The 17,946-nt window shown below is 41.9% G+C and overlaps 1 protein-coding gene across 1 annotated transcript in view; it reads right to left on the reverse strand.

Moving 5' to 3' along the window:
• Positions 1–17,946, reverse strand: part of atf6 (activating transcription factor 6) — a 105,828-nt gene that overhangs the window by 3,772 nt on the left and 84,110 nt on the right. Inside the window, exon 15 of the mRNA XM_036581250.1 lies at positions 15,863–15,947. Coding sequence (XP_036437143.1) covers positions 15,863–15,947 — 85 coding nt within the window. The remainder of the gene's footprint in view (positions 1–15,862; positions 15,948–17,946) is intronic.

The raw sequence follows: 17,946 nt of genomic DNA on the forward strand, positions 1-17,946 counted from the left end.
AACAACGGAGAAACTTCAAGTTCTGATTTATCTTTTACACCGAATTCACACCAGATGCAACACGTCAGCATCACGCCAGCATAGTGTTTGTGAAGCACGAGCATCTGGGAGTCGAATCCCCACTGCCTCCACCTCTTCTCCTTCACATAAACACTTCAGATGGGAATATCAGCCGTTTTTCTTCTTTTCTACGTTTTATACCAACTTTAAAACTTGACAGCACAAACAGCAGATGGTTTATTTTTGCAATAAAGTCACAAATCAAAGTTTTTATCTGTTCTTAACAGATAAAACCCTCATCATAACAGCTGCCTCCACTCACTGTTATGACAGCGCAGGAGCTGCTCGGCAGCTTCTACATCATCTTGATTACATTTTGGTAAATTATCACTTTTAATATAGCTTAGAAAGCTATAGAAACTAGGAGTGTGTGATTTGACTGGACCTCTATGGACAAATAAAAAACAGATGTGCATAAAAACACTCATTTGTTGCAGCCTGTGTGGGATGAAGCACTGATTACAATAGAAGTGTATCTGTTATAAAAAAAGGTTTCCGTAACGCAGCCGGTGTGAACTGGGCTGTTACTCGGAGTTTGGTTCCATGTCACGAGTCACAGATAGCAATTCTGGCTAGCTAGAGTTTTTTTTGTTTTTGGTGGCGGTCACCTTAATAATAATAATAATAATAATAACAACAATAATAATAATAATAATAATAATAATACAATAATTTTTATTTATATAGCACTTTTCATGCTGGTGGCAGCTCAAAGTGCTTTACAGACAGATGATAAAAGTATTTATTTAGAATCAGAAGAAAATTAAACATCAAGTTAAAAGAAACACTATGAGACAGAGTTTTATTTAAATGCTGAGTTAAAGAGATTCGTTTTTAGATGCTTCTTAAAAGTGAGCACTGAGTTTGACTGTCTAATAAAAGGTGAACTGAGCTCCACAGTTTAGAAGCAGAATAACTGAAAGAGTCTCTCCATGTTTTCTGGAAGGTGTTTGTAGAAGTTCAGTATCTGCAGATCTAAGATCATGAACAGACAGACACTCTGTGATGTAAGCGGAGCTTTAAGGTCATTTTGAGCTTTAAAAACTAGTATCACAACTTTAAAATCTGTCCTGAACGATGCAGGCAGCCAGTGCAGCTCTTTTAAAACAGGACTGATCTGATCTCTCTCTGTTGTTTTTGTTAGGATGCTGCCGCATTTTGTACGAGTTGTAAGGGATGCACTGTTTTCTTAGGAGATTCAGTATGAAGATCATTACAGTGATCAACTCTGCTCGTAACAAATGCATGAACAAGTCTCTCTGCGTCGCTCTGAGAGAGAAAAGGCCAAACTTTAGTCATTTTTCTTAAGTGATAAAAAGCTGCTTTTGTGTCTGTGTTTACATGCAGATAAAACAGAGCTCAGAGTCTAAGATCACACCCAGGTTTCATACTTCAGGTTTGGTATATGAAGCTAAAGAACGAAGTTTCTCATAAATCTTTTTTTTGCTCTCAGTTTCTGTACCAATGATTAATATTTCAGTTTTTTTCATGATTTAACTGTAGAAAATTTTTCGACATCCAATGAGAAATATCTGACACACAGCTGGTTAGTCTGTCTACAGAGTCTCGATTATTTATTAGGTCCACCGATACGTTCCGGTTCAATATGCTTAGCATGTGAAAGGTAGTGAATGTTCAGCACCTGCACTCAGGTATGGTACAGTTCTCTTGGCAGTGGAAATGATGACAAAATGTGTGACCATGGATAAGTAACCGTACTGTACCACACTGCCCAGTGGACCAGTAGACCAAAGTCAAGGTTTTGGGTTTAACCAGCCTGAGACAATGTCTTTTGGTTACAATAATGCTCCTGGGTCCATTTCTTTCCACCTAAATAAAGCTGGACAATAAGACCTTTTTGTTTTTTGGCTTGTACATAAAAGACTGCATGTCTGCAAAGTATTTACGGAAACCCAGACACCCCCAGACAGTCTGCAAGGTATTTACAGAGGAATCTCTTATAGAGTAATAAATACGCACTACAGCTTTACCAGTGACATGGCCAACGTTCTCCGTGATAGTAAGAAGAGTCTGGTGGACACACATGTTAATACACCATATGGGCAGCAGAATAGCTTCCTCCAGTTTATAGCAGACATGTGTGATCCAAGAAAGGCAGAGGGGTTCAGTGTAGGTTAGTCCTATATTCTTTTTCCAGCTATACCTGCTGGATGCATTAGTGAGTCCTATCCTCGCTTTGGCCTCATAAATTTTAAACTGTGAAGCGGACTGTACCATCAGTGGGTTTAACTGGGGCTGTAGTCAAGACCACCTTTGTCACGTCCAAGATAAGTCATTAAGCCCAGTCCCATTTCTTCTTTTCACCCCTACCCCTTGTTTTCGAGTGTCATCCTAACCTCTTGGAACTGAGTTACAAGGGGTAGTGGTCGAAATCTTCTCTCTGAAATGGGACAAAAAAATTACTTCATTAACAGCTACCAGTGCTGCTCTGTAGGCGACCCTGCCAGTCTGCAGTGACAGCAGAAGAGGGTAAAGTTCAGCTCCTCACTGCTGGGCTTTAGTTACATTTAGGGAATCATATGCCTTCAAAGAGGGGGGCAATTATTTATTATCGCCCACCGCTAATTCTTTGGTGATATGAAGCTGAGGTCAGATATTCACCAGCTTCTTGTTCGAATATTCCCGTCCCACCTTAAATGGAGCAGCAGTTACATTCTGGTGCTTCAGGCGTCAGAACTGCTGGACTATTTAAGGTGGAATGGGAAAGTTAGCCAGCTACAGAGACATTAGCATGTTATTAGTGATTTTTTATGCTTGTTATGAAGAAAACGACCAAAATACACTGAAACGACATTAAACTAAGATAATACAGTGGTTATCGTAATTTTTTAACGGAGTAAATTCTCACATTTGTGGGTTTCTTTGGTCTCTTGTTCAGCCATCTTGGCAGTTTTTCTTTTTTTCCTCATAACTCTCTGTTTGGAGTCTCTGAAAAACCTCCATTTGGAGGGTCATGTAGCCCCAACACTTCGCCCTACCCCTCTATCTCAACAAGAATTGGGACACCCTACCCCTAGACGTGAACGCGCAAAACAGAGGGTTAAGGGCTCAGTGGTAGGGGCGAAGGGTGAAAAGGAATTGGGCCCGAGTCTAAATGGGGCGTCATCTTTAATATCAATACCAAGGTCATTTATCGCTGTGGTTATCACACTGAATAGTTTAATGGTTTTCATGAAGACCAGATTACAGCACCGGAGCTGCGTTTGCCATTGAGATGAACCAAAGCTGCTAAAGCTTCAGTTCATACTGGTCCAGTTTAACCCCTGAGCTGGTTAAGTGTGAGTCAGCAAACACCTGTGACCACTAAAAGAAAGGTTATTTTTTAAACAGTAGTCAGATTTAGTCAAGACTAGAGGATTTAATTTGGCCAGACTGATGGCCGAGACCGAGGTAAGTCCAAGTACTATCAAGTCCAAGACAAGTCCGAGACAACATCAAAACGTCCCGAGTCAGGACTCGAGTACTGCCACCCTAGTTTTAACAACTAAGGTAATTTTAATAAAAAGGAACCATCCTTGTGACCGGATGGTCTCCGGTTTGATCTCCTGAGCCAACAGTACGTGACTGAAGTGCCCTTGAGCAAGGCACCTAACCCCCAACCCCAGGCGTTATGGATAGGGCTGCCCACCGCTCTGGGTAGGTGTGCTCACTGCTCCCTAGTGTGTGTGTTCACTAGTGTGTATGTGGTGTTTCACTGCATGGATGGGTCAAAATGTGAAGGTGAAATTTCCCCGTTGTGGGACTAATAAGGGTCACTTAACGTTATTCTGTCAAGTGCAGTTTGATAGTCAGGCAGAAAAGTTTTTGAAGCTCATAAAGGATGGAAAGATTTTAAACACTTGGGCCTCCATTAGTTCACCATCAGGCCGTACTTTCATTTGTAAACTAAGAGTGTGGACCTTCAAACATCAGTGCAGTCTGAATGCCACAATTTTCAAATAAGTAACAAAAACAGCTTCTCCTGCACATAATAATATGAGTGGATCAGACACAGCAGTGCTGCTGGAGCTTTTAAACACCTCAGTGTCACTGCTGGACTGAGAATAGTCCACCAACCAAAAATATCCAGCCAACAGCGTCCTGTGGGCAGCGTCCTGTGACCACTGATGAAGGACTAGAGGATGACCAACACAAACTGTGCAGCAGCAGATGAGCTATCGTCTCTGACTTTACATCTACAAGGTGGACTGACAAGGTAGGAGTGTCTAATAGAGTGGACAGTGAGTGGACACAGTGTTTAAAAACTCCAGCAGCACTGCTGTGTCTGATCCACTCGTACCAGCACAACACACACTAACACACCACCACCATGTCAGTGTTACTGCAGGGCTGAGAATGATCCACCACCCAAATAGTACCTGCTCTGTGAGGGTCCATGGGGGTCCTGACCACTGAAGAACAGGGTAAAAGGGGGCTAACAAAGTATCAGAGAAACAGATGGACTACAGTCTGTAACTGTAGAACTACAAAGTGCACCTATATAGTAAGTGGAGCTGATAAAATGGACAATGAGCATAGAAACAAGGTGGTGGTCAGAATGTTATGCCTGATCAGTATATATCGCTGTTGCTGGAACAAAACCTCGTATCTCCAAAATGTTAACTTTACAGGAGAAGGAAAAAACCTACTTTACTTTTAATGTAAGTCAATGGAACCAGACATTTTTCCAAGTCATTTTGGGTCATTTCTTTTGGTCCATTCATCATGAGATTTACAGACAAAGGGTAACAGCTATTTTCAAATTGGAGATACGAGGTTTTCTTTTGACAACAGCGATGTGTGAGTTGCATCTTATGTAAGGTTTACTTGTATTGTCTGTCAAACAAACCCCAACCATGAAACATGGTGGAGGGAGTGCAATAGTGTGAGGCTGCTTCACTGTGTTGGGGCTTGGCTGTTTTGCAACCCTTCAGGGACCCGTGATACTCAAACTGTATGAGGAAATTCTTCAACACCAGAGCATCTGTCTGTGGTGTAGAACTTGACGAGGTTGAGTCAGTGATCCAAAACGCAGAAGCAAATCGAAAACAGTGCTGCTCAAACGGGAGAAACTTTGTATTTAAGAATGGCCAAGCCCCACTGAACCTAACCGCAATCCCACTGAAATTCTGTGGCATGCTAAAATAGGCTGCTCAAGAAAGGCATTCCAGAAATATGCATGAATAAAAGCAGTTATGAACACCACCATCAGATTAAAGTACCTCCTATCCACTGCATGGAGCCGATCAGCAGCTACAAAACGAAATTAGTTGAGGTTACTGACAGTCGAAGAGTTACTAAGTAAGGGTTACCACAGGTTACCATACTTCTTCCACTAAGGACCTTTGTATTTAAACCATTCACTCAAAGCAGACAAGGCACTGTAAAATGCTGTGTGTATCTGGTAAACAAATGTGTCTGATTATTAATATGACACTGGCTGTTTACATGCAAAGATTGTTGCCAATTCGATTGAATATACTCAGATTACAGATTAAGATTGAGGTGTTTATTCTCACTCTACTCAACAATCTGATCAAAATCTCCGTTTACATGCTCACTACAATAATCCAATCTAAAATTAGCACGTGTAGAGAACCACTAAGTGTAGACGTTACCATGACAACCAGTATCACGTGAGTCCAGTCAGAGTGAGACGAGCAGCAGTGAGCAGTGCTTGTGTTTTTAACTGCTTTAAAATGATGTCAGACTCAGGAAAACGTCCTTCACATGTCCTTATTAAAGAAGGCCGAGAGGAAGACGTCGTGTTCTGAGACACATAAGATGGGCGTCCGTCCCACCGCCGTCTTTTAAAGATCAGAGCATAAACTTCGTCTCCTCTGCAGACCAGTTTCTGCTCCGCCATGTTGAACGGTATAAACTTTCACTATGGAGCGACAAACATGATCAGAACGGACTTAAACTTTCCGATAGGGAATGTAATCAGATACAGGCGTTTACACAGATATTATTCTTCTATTTAACGGATTATTTGCAGGATTATCCACCTCGATCAATCGGATAGAAATTATATTCTGAATGGCTTCAATCAGACTAGACTATTCCGATTGATGTCTTTACATGGATGAATTCTATTCTGATTGAGCTATTAGTCGGATTATTAACGGATTATCAGGCTGCATGTAAACGTGGCTACTGTGATTATTAATATGACTAAAAGACACTGTGCCAGATTCATTAAACTCAGCACTAACAGCACTGCGGCACACAAAAATGTGAGGCACACAGGTCAAACATTTTAGAGACTCATGCCAGGTGAAGCTCTGTTTGGCTGCCAAATTGAATATGATGAAAGAAATGAGAACAAAGAAGCAAAGAAAAACAAAATTTTTTTGAAAACAGCTACTAATTTTAAGAAAAGACTCCCTGGCAAATGATACATTTTCTGGTAAACATGACAAAATTTCTTTATCAGAAAATGTTCTTCCTAGGAACAAACGATGTATACAAAAATCTTACTATAACATCAAAATTCAATAAACCAATAATTAAACAGTAGGAATTATATTTTAGCAAGAATTCATTTCTCACTGGTAAGAATTCAAGCCTTTTTCCAATTCATTATAATTGCAGTAACAAATTTGAAATGAATTAAAGTATTTGGGTCATTCTACAGAAACGTCCATTGTTGTGTCCCTATAGCGTTTACAGATATATTACACTTGAAAAACATGTTACGGTTACAATTTATTTATATTTTAAAATAAAAAAGTAAGTTATTATAATAATTACACCTTCTTGAGCTTCAATTTAGCAGTATTGGTTTTTAAATCAATCATACAGAACTCCAAGCACCACAGAAGAGCTCGTCCCCACAGTCATGTGTAAAGGCTGAGGCCATATTTTGAGGTAAAAACATATTTTCGTGCAGTTTTGACTGCAATAATCTATACATGATTATGGAATATATGATTTAAAAGACATAAAGAAAACAAATGCCAAATAAATGTTATAAAATATATAATGAAAGTTGTGTCACTGGTGTTACTGCATAACAGAAAAAAAAACTCTTATTTTGAAAAAAAGGGCACAGCGATGACATCATAATTTCCTTTTACCTGTTTTCTGAGGATCTATGAAGAAAAGCACATGGTGAGTCCACTGTGTCTTTCAGTTATCAGAGATTTTCTCATTTAGCTCATGATTTCAAATGAAGCTTTTAGCTGAAGTCACTGGTGTGACCGACTTTGGATTAAATTCCATATTTTAGTGGATATTAATGATTGACCACATGTGGTTTGATGCTCTGTAGCAGTTATTTTAGTAAAATGCATTGTTCATTAAAAATGTCTCTGGTGTTCCCTTTATTATGTGTAACACCAATGAGGATCGGTAACACCAGTGACACCTATGGATGGATAAAGACGTGGACGTTTCTGTAGAATGACCCATTTCTTTTTCCTGAGGGACTCTGCATGTTATGAATTGCTTCTGGCACATATATACGAGATGCCTCACATCATGCAAGCAGTAAAACACACCAGTAATCCTCCTTTATGAATGAGCTGGCATGTTACTGCCTGCTATCTGCCCTTACTAGTGCACTTCATGTATTTGGCCCACGATCAAATAAATCTGAATGAGTTCAAAACCAATTTTTCAACTGCCTTGATCTATTTAAAAAGGCCTGGAGCAAAACAGCTCGACTATGAGACTGTTCACACCAGATGATGACATTTTCCCCACTGTATCTTCTTGAAGTCTAAATACCTCAGTAATGTCTCTCGCTCGACTCGCTACAGAAACAAAGAGGCCCCTTCTGGCAAATTTCCCATTAGCCGCTCCTGTTATTAATACACAACTGTCTAAAATCCACTCCAGGTTGTGATTAAGTAAACACAGGGACCTGCGGGTCACAGGCCTGTATGTGTTTCTGATGAGGCTGAGGTTAATGCACTTCAAAGGGCAGAGCTTTGAGGTATCTCCCAAACCTCCCTCTGTCTTAAGCCCTCTCGCTTGACATGGGCCCCCGTCGACAGAGACAGCTACGTTCCTGCTGCCTGGGCAGGTGGACACTGGCCAAAAAAGGCGTGGCTGAGAGTGACAGCCCTAATTAGTGCCAATGTGACTTTGTGAGGCTTCTTAATTAAGCTCACATGTAACAGTAGTGGCACTGGTCTCTAGCAGAGACAACGAGCTGCTGCTGTCAATCTGCTGTGATGTGGTTTGCAATGCCTGCAACATTCACACAAACACGCTGGTCCCTAAAAGACTTTCCTCAGAATCTTTTCTCAGATTTATGGTTCAAAACACCAGTTACACCCAGAACTGCACAGACGGAGCTGCACAGATACACCGATCAGGCATAACATTATGACCACCTCCTTGTTTCTACGCTCACTGTCCATTTTATCAGCTCCACTTACTTTATAGGTGCACTTTGTAGTTCTACAGTGTTTCTCTGCATACTTTGTTAGCCCCCTTTTACCCTGTTCTTCAGTGGTCAGGACCCCCATGGACCCTCACAGAGCAGGTACTATTTGGGTGGTGGATCATTCTCAGCACTGCAGTAACACTGACATGGTGGTGGTGTATTAGTGTGTGCTGTGCTGGTATGAGTGGATCAGACACAGCAGTGCTGCTGGAGTTTTTAAACACTGTGTCCACTCACTGTCCACTCTATTAGACACTCCTATCTTGTCAGTCCATCTTTTAGATGTAAAGTCAGAGACGACAGCTCATCTGCTGCTGCAGTTTGTGTTGGTCATCCTCTAGTCCTTCATCAGTGGTCACAGGACGCTGCCCACAGGATGCTGTTGGCTGGATATTTTTGTTTGGTGGACTATTCTCAGTCCAGCAGCGACACTGAGGTGTTTAACCAGCACAACACACACTACCACACCACCACCACGTCAGTGTTACTGCAGTGCTGAGAATGATCCACCACCCAAATAGTACCTGCTCTGTGAGGGTCCATGGGGGTCCTGACCACTGAAGAACAGGGTAAAAGGGGGCTAACAAAGTATGCAGAGAAACACTGTAGAACTACAAAGTGCACCTATAAAGTAAGTGGAGCTGATAAAATGGACAGTGAGCGTAGAAACAAGGAGGTGGTCATAATGTTATGCCTGATCAGTGTATTTCTACATTAAAATAAACCACTCACTAAGCTATGGTGCTAAAGGGTGCTTGATCAAGTGGAAACTGGCTGACCCATAACCGGACATTAGAGGAAATGAGTAGCTTGAGTTATTTTATTGGATGTTATCTGCTGACAACAGCAGAGCTGAATGAAAATGTCTAATTTATATTTCTATTGTTTTTTGTTTTTACCCTATTTGAGCCAGTCAAATATGTATGCCTGTATCCTCCACGAGTTCAGTAGTTTTTGGACAACAGAAACAAAAAGGGCCATAAAACAAAAATTAAAACCAGAACAAAAACAGTGTTTACAGTGCGCTACAAAGTACAGAAGAGCCCACAGACTGAAACAAAGCACAACAGATGACTAACCCAGAATGTGGCATTGCACCAAAACAGTAAAATGGAAGCAAGTATAGTCCCGTCCTCCTCATATGGTCACTCACATGGAAGTAAAACGGCAGTAAAATGACAGTAAAACGACAGAAGGACAGTCCTTTTCTCTGTGCATGATCATTTACATGTTGTGGCATAACCAGACCCAAACTAGGACACCAGGACTAAACAACAACAGAAACAGCTGCCGGCGAACGTAAAAATCCCTGATTCCCACACGGTTCCAACACTTCTATTAGGGAAAGGCATATGAAAGCCATTTATATGCAGGTCGCGTTAAATGAATGCAGCATGTAGCTGGAAAAATTTACAACAAACTGAACTATACTGGGACTGTTTGGACTGTTGGGCCTGTGCTCAACTTCCCTCTAACGCTGCAACACTCAGGGCCAGTTAAACCCTTATGAAATCTTTCACTTCACAGCTGAGAAATTTGTGCAGAGAAATTTAGCAGAAGTACTTTTACTGATTTTCACAGATTAGATAGACTAAAATGGTAGTTCTGATGTCATAATGTGAAATAGCCATAATTATTAAGCCTTAGAAACAGAAGACAAACAAGTCAGAAGTGCAGGCTTCAATCGGTCGATACGGAATGTAAACCAAATGCAAATGTTCATTACATGTAGTAATAAATGGGTTATTACATAGCTACACAAATTAATGCATAATTACTGGTGCTTCTAAAGTTAACAGGTTAAATTATTAATGGTGCTTTTTTAACACCATTACTGCTTTTTCCTTCTCTGATTCCTTTGTCAGTGCCTTGCAGTTTGAGGGGGTGTCAAGTCTACAACGCAGGATGTTAATGGACCCGTCAATAAGCTGTGGATTTCAAATAATTTTTAAATAAATTCTCTTCTTGAGTAAAGTTGCTTTAGCCTGATTGGTTAGTGTTGATACAGCCGCCATGCTGGAGAAGTCAAATTCACTTGTATTGAGAGATGATGAGTTTCACCAAATTTGTTTTGTTATAATCCTCAGACACAGATTAATCTAGGCTGCGCGGATCGGCTCTCGGTAGCTTTTACTTCTTTAATAACTGATCGTGATAATTAGCCGTCCGGACCAGCAGGAAAGTATTTAGTCTGCACCTGACGTTAAAAACTGAGTTTAGTGCGAGAAACACAATCAGACACATCAGCAAATCCATCAATGTGTGAATCACTTCTAATCTTAATACACATAAAAATAAAATGAACCCCCAAAACACAGTGAGAAGGACGAAGCTGAAGTCGGCTTCCTATTCGCCAGCTTCTTGTTCGAGTTTTCTCATTCCACCTTAAATGGTGCAGCAGTTATGTTCTGGTGCCTGAAGCTGCACCATTTAAGGTGGAACGGGAAAATTCAAACAAGAAGCTGGCTGATGTACCATTTAAGGTGGAATGGGAAAATCTGAACAAGAAGCTGGCAAATAAGAAGCTACCTTCAGCTTCGTGTAAGAAGGTGCTGACGTTAATCTATTATGAATATCTACACGGATTAAGGAATGCTATAACTTACTGAACTACAAAGCTTTAACCATCACTGTAAATAAATAACACCTACATAAAGTTAAGACCCCCTGAATAGACTATTAATGAAATAAGCTTCATATAAAACCAAAGGAAAAACAATCACATCAACAGGTTCTCTGTGCTTCACCAACCACACGGCCATATCTACATAAACATCACACAGTCATGAGTGTGGATCACTGCGTTCCCTCAGTTATATAATCTTATCCCACTTTCTGAGAGCAATATTCATGAAATAGTGTAATTTTGGACAGTATCTTTCTGAAACTGCCGCTCTGTAATGGTACTGAATGCAGTCCAGCAGTGATGTTGACCTCCCCAACATGGCGGCGCTGTTGACGTGCCTGGCTGGACCCAATGCGGCATCTAGGTATGTATATCTATGGTAATTTGCAAGAAGGTGAGGAATAACTTTAATGGTCTGATAAGACAGTCTATCTTCTTTTTTCAGGGCCAAATAATGATTATATTGATGATAATGATAATGATTATTTGCAATTAATTATTTGACTTGTTTTATAGCCTTAGTAATTACATAATCACATCTGAACGGAATATCAAAACACAGCAGAAACAGGAAATAACTCTTGAAGGGTTAATGTTTGACCCTGAATGCATGTTCAAAGACATATGGCCTGAATATGGCAGCACACAGATCCAAGTGTTCATTTCCGCTACGTACTTTTCAAGCCAAAGACTGATATTACTTCCTGAAGGAGCCCATTGTTTGCAGTTCAAGATCGTTTGGTCAGGGCAGTTAGGAGGACACTACTATTTGACTTCGCTGTTTGCCAAACGTCGGCCAGTACCAACAGAAGCTCAGCAGGCTTTCCGGGCAAGAACAGAGTTATAAAAGGAGAACGAATGGCCTCTAGCTTCATCCATCTTCTCTTTCAAAAGACCCAAACCCCCACAGGTCCTTCATGGCAGAGTGAGGGTATCACCGCCTTCTAAATCAGCTCTGATTTCATCTGATAGCACGGCCATAGCCAGGAGACGGAGGGAGAGAAGTAAAACTATAGAGAGGAAAGGAATGAGGATGTGGTGCCAAAAGTTGAAAGCTCTTAGGGCAAAGGAAAAAAAATGGACCAGGACACAATGTTTGATTCACTGGATGCTGGAATAAAGTAATATTGGTAACATAAGTATATTGTTGCTGTTCAAAAAAATTAAAAAAGTAAAGAAGTATTACCGAAAAAGGCTTTTAATGTAAGTTAATGTAAAGAGGTTTGATTCTGGAGCATTTCTATTGCCCCAATTATCATGAAAATTGAAAAACTATACATATCTATACACACACACACCGATCAGGCATAACATTATGACCACCCCCTTGTTTCTACGCTCATTGTCCATTTTATCAGCTCCACCTACTATATAGGTGCACTTTGGTGGTGTGTTAGTGTGTGCTGTGTTGGTATGAGTGGATCAGACGCAGCAGTGCTGCTGGAGTTTTTAAACACTGTGTCCACTCACTGTCCACTCTCTTAGACACTCCTACCTTGTCAGTCCACCTTGTAGATGTAAAGTCAGAGACGAGAGCTCATCTGCTGCTGCACAGTCTGTGTTGGTCATCCTCTAGTCCTTCATCAGTGGTCACAGGACGCTGCCCACAGGACGCTGTTGGCTGGATATTTTTGTTTGGTGGACTATTCTCAGTCCAGCAGCGACACTGAGGTGTTTAAAAACTCCAGCAGCACTGCTGTGTCTGATCCACTCAGTCCAGTGCAACACACACTAACACACCACCACCACGTCAGTGTTACCGCAGTGCTGAGAATGATCCACCACCCAAATAGTACCTGCTCTGTGAGGGTCCATGGGGGTCCTACCCACTGAAGAACAGGGTAAAAGGGGGCTAACAAAGTATCAGAGAAACAGATGGACTACAGTCTGTAACTGTAGAACTACAAAGTGCACCTATATAGTAAGTGGAGCTGATAAAATGGACAATGAGTGTAGAAACAAGGAGGTGGTCACATGCCAGGTGTTATGCCTGATCAGTGTGTATATATGGGTCTAATATATGGACAATAGGTCCATAAGTTGCTCCTACCAGATTCTATTCAGTAATATCTCACTTGGGAGCTACTTACTGGTCCATTAATATCTCATCAAACACTTTCATTGCTTATTAAACACTAATTCAGGCGCACTAAAACCTGTCTTGCTAGCATTGCGCAGTGAGGACTGAACTGGAAAAAACTGGTTAAAATACACGAAAAAAAATTGCACAGTCAAAGTTTGGTAGGGAAAAAAAAGAGCTACACCAAATACCTTCTTAAACAGATGCTCAGTCATGAGTCACTGTCTGAATAAGCTTGGATCACCATGCATGACTCTGATTTGGCAGTTCTGTCACTGAGGCAGCCATTTCTCACAATATCAAATAAACAAATAAGTCTCAAAACTATCATAATACAGACGATACCAGCAGGAAATGCTGGATCAGATATTTAAAGTGAAAAAATAAATCCAATTAAATCCAGTAAACCTATGCTAAAAGCACCCACTCGCAATGTGTGATGTGATGTAGTGGGCTGTGTTTGAGTAGTCTGAGCATGACAGCCTACTTTAAATGCTCATCTTGAATCAAATCATTTTAAAGCTTAGTGGTATAAGATCAGTACTGGCTGATCCTCAAGGTTTTCAGCCTTGGAAAAAAGTACAGTACTTTGGACGAAAGAGCAATGGGCCAGATTTATAAGCCTCATCGGTAACCACACCACTCCACGACAAAAACGTGCAGCACAGTAATGAAGTCCTATTCATCAAGTCACTGCGGAGGTGATCAGCACTGGTCTGTCCTTCCCGTCCTCCTTGTTTATACATGTTTTTGGTCAAAGACACTGAGAATCAACACGTTAATGAGGTGTCATATTAATGATAAGTGCTCAGCACCTGTTTGGGTGCTACAGTGCACATGCTATCATCGTTACTGTGAAAGATATCGTGGATATCATCTGTACTTCTAGAACAGGGGTGTCCGATCTTATCCGCAGAGGGCCGGTGTGGCTGCAGGTTTTCACTCCAACAAAGCAGGACTTCATCAGGTGACGTGTTTGAAAACTAAGACCAACTGATTAAACAAGTGGGGTCAGGTTGTTTGGAGTGAAAACCTGTAGCCACACCTTTGTTGATAAGACTGGACACCCCTGTTCTAGAACATGGCCCAGTGGCATGTTTCATAACAAAGAGAACATGATAAACCTTTTTTAAATTGGATTTAAAAAAGGGGGCAGTCGTGGGCTGGAGGTTAGGGAACCAGCCTTGTGACCGGAAGGTCGCCGGTTTGATCTCCTGAGCCAACAGTATGTGACTGAGGTGCCCTTGAGCAAGGCACCAACCCCCAGCTGCTCCCCGGGCGCCGTGGATAGGGCTGCCCACCGCCCTGGGCAAGCTCACTAGTGTGTATGTGGTGTTTCACTGCACGGTTGGGTTAAATGCGGAGGTCTAATTCCGACGTGTTCAGACACAGTTGGCTAAAAAGGTTCATTTCATTTCATTTAGGGCAATAAAGTATGAAATGTGAAATAAAATGAATTTGTACTTTTAAATTTTTGTACATTTTTTCATTTTTTAAAAATGTGGCACTAATGACTAATGGCTCCTTTTTCTGTTTCAACATTTCAGATTTCAGAAATTAAAAAAATATCGTGGGGCTCCCGAGTGGCGCAACCGTCTAAGCGTTGGCCCTATGATCAGGAGATCGCGAGTTCGATCCCTGGTGATGCTACAGCCATCCGTAGCCGGGAGAGCACAATTGGCCTCGCTCTCTCTGGGTGGGTGGGATGGCCCCTCCTTCTCCCCCCATCACTCAGCGCGATGCTAGTCAGCGCAGGCGTCTGTTAGCTGACGTAACAGATCTGGCGGTTGGCGCTTTCCTCCGAGCGCGTTCAGCTGTCCAGTGACGTTGCGTGAGCGGCAGTTCGAAAAGAAGCGGTGGTGCTTCACAGGTCTCGGAGGAAGCCTGTGTTAGCCTTCACCCTCCTAGCGTTGATAGCATCGTGTGATTGGGGGAGTCCTAACTAGCGGGTGGAATCGGAGACGACTAAATCGGGGAGAAAATCGGGTAAAAAAAAAAAAATAAAAAAAATATCGTGACATATTGTGAAGTATCGTGATATTTGCGCCATATCGCCCACCTCCACCACTGTGCTATTTGGCTGGCGGTAATCTGGTCCACTGTGTCTTTCCCAAATAAACGGTGCATCAGAAAAAATTTTAATAAGTATATTTGTTCAACAACAATGCTGATTGATTTTGTAACCCTAATGACACCAAATAGAAACGGAGAGACACAAGTTCCTGCAAGGCAGACGATTCAAAAGCTGAGTCTGCAAAATGATTTGGGTGAATGTAAGCAAAAGATAAAAAAACAAAAAAACTAAGAACATCTGGAACAGATGAACTGTCGATGGGTTGAGCTCACAGAATAAGTCCGATCCAAACGCAGATCAGCCCCAGGCAGCTGATATGCAGCCTACACGTTATCATCTTAATCCTCTGAGCTAACCTGGATAACCTCTCAGGCATGTTCTGCACAGAAAGCAAAGAAAGCAGAGGGATGGCCACGGCCTGGCCAGAGCCATCTGGCTGGGGAACCAAAAATCTAATTGTCCTTTCTCCAAAAGTAACAGGCGGTTTCGCTCACTTCGCTGAAGCATCACCAAAGCAAAATGTTTCTGTTGTCTCTGAAGCAACTGGCCAAGAGAAAGAGTGGATTTACACAAACAGATAGCTGATACTTTTACAGTGCTCTCTATAAGGAAAGAAAAACCTCTCACCATTGATGTTCATCGCTGGCAGCAACACGGACATCTTGGGCCTGCTTCCTTTGTTGTGGTTGGTGGCAGGAAGAAGAAGGTGATCCTGAAGCAGAAAGAGAGGGAAGAGTTGACTACAAACAACTTATTATGAATCACAAGATGCCAATACAGAACAGAACACAGCCAGGCACGAAAGCCGCCCAACAGCTCTAGGAAATCTTGTCATAAGTGTCAGAGTGAGAGTTTTCCCATTCAGTAAAACCCAAACCTTCCCCACAGACAGCGGAACGAGTGACCGGCAAATGATATGACGAGTTAAAGGGTGACAACACAGCATAAATGACACACAAGAATGAGAAAATAGGGCACCGCTACAGATGATGTCGTACATCAAAGAGTGAAGGCCACTGAGCTCAGCCGTAAATCTGACAGAGTGCCTGGAGATCCTCCAGATGGATAACAGGGTTCACAGCTCAGCTGTTGCTGCACAAAGCTAACTTCAAAGCCACGCATATGTACAAACCTGCTTTGTAGCTTTGCGGATATTATGGAGCCGAGCATCGTGATAAACGCTTCAAATGCTGTTGTAGGCCACATGAAGAGAAGGGGACTCTCTTGATAAGGACTTCAGAGCGCACTGATAAAAAATTCAGTATTGAGAGCTTCAAACGTCGCTCAGACAGTCAGATTAAAAACAGGTTTAAAGCACTGGGCGAAAGTGAAAGGCCACCCCTCGCTTATTTCATTTCCAGTCAAAATGGCCATTAAGCACAAGTTATTCAATTTCAGCATCAGCAAGAAAGCAGGATACATATAATTAACAAAAGATTACCCAGAACTAAATATATCATAAAAAGAGACGATAGCTCATCTGCTGCTGCACAGTTTGTGTTGGTCATCCTCTAGTCCTTCATAAGTGGTCACAGGACGCTGCCCACAGGACGCTGTTGGCTGGATATTTTTGGTTGGTGGACTATTCTCAGTCCAGCAGTGACACTGAGGTGTTTAAAAACTCCAGCAGCACTGCTGTGTCTGATCCACTCAGACCAGCGCAACACACACTAACACACCACCACCACGTCAGTGTTACTGCAGTGCTGAAAATGATCCACCACCCAAACAGTACCTGCTCTGTGAGGGTCCATGGGGGTCCTGACCACTGAAGAACAGGATAAAAGGGGGCTAACAAAGTATCAGAGAAACAGATGGACTACAGTCTGTAACTGTAGAACTACAAAGTGCACCTATATAGTAAGTGGAGCTGATAAAATGGACAATGAGCGTAGAAACAAGGAGGTGGTCATAATGTTATGTAAGTTATATGTAAATTTGTTGGTTAACATGGGACATGAGATCTTCTGTGGTTTGCTCATCAGAAGAAAACCTGTCTATGGTGACCTGATTCTACTGTACCACTGGAAGCTCTAGACACATGTTGCACCAGTCAAATCCCCAAACCGTACAGACAGGAAGGACAAATATCTGCCAAAACACGTAACACCTGTCATCTCGCTCTCACTATCTCACTGATATTCGAGAGAGCGGAGGGAGTTTGTATAGAACCCAGACGGAAAATGTGTCTATCTGAAGCTGAACGATCCGCAGGGAGACAGTAAAGGCTATTAGAAACATGGAGCGGCATGTTATAGCCATCGCTCTGCAGTATGTGACCTGGAGCACATGTGAGGCTAGTGGGGCCAAATCCCATTTCTATGGGATCTGCTGCTTACATTAAAGAAAGAGAAGAGATGGAGGAGAAAGAGACAGACAGACAGAGAGACAGACAGAGAGAAGAACCCTGCTGGGGTCCTGCAGAGCAGTATGAGGTCCTTTAACTGATGTATTCCTGTCAGTGATGAGGCCTTCAAACCCACAGCTTTGACAAATAATAACAAAACCAAACAAAACTGTGTTATGAGGTTTTGACATGACTGTGACGTTACATAGGCCAGCAATGCTACACTGCTAACGTCACAGTAGGGCTGAAAGATTAACCGTTTTTTTATAGAAATCGCAATTTATAGCAGTGCAATTTTCAAATCGTAAGAGCTGCAATATTCTTTAATTATAGCCCACATTCTTAAAATATACACCGATCAGGC

Source organism: Colossoma macropomum, unplaced genomic scaffold, assembly GCF_904425465.1.
Source record: "Colossoma macropomum unplaced genomic scaffold, Colossoma_macropomum, whole genome shotgun sequence".
NCBI classification, from domain to species: Eukaryota; Metazoa; Chordata; class Actinopteri; order Characiformes; family Serrasalmidae; genus Colossoma; species Colossoma macropomum.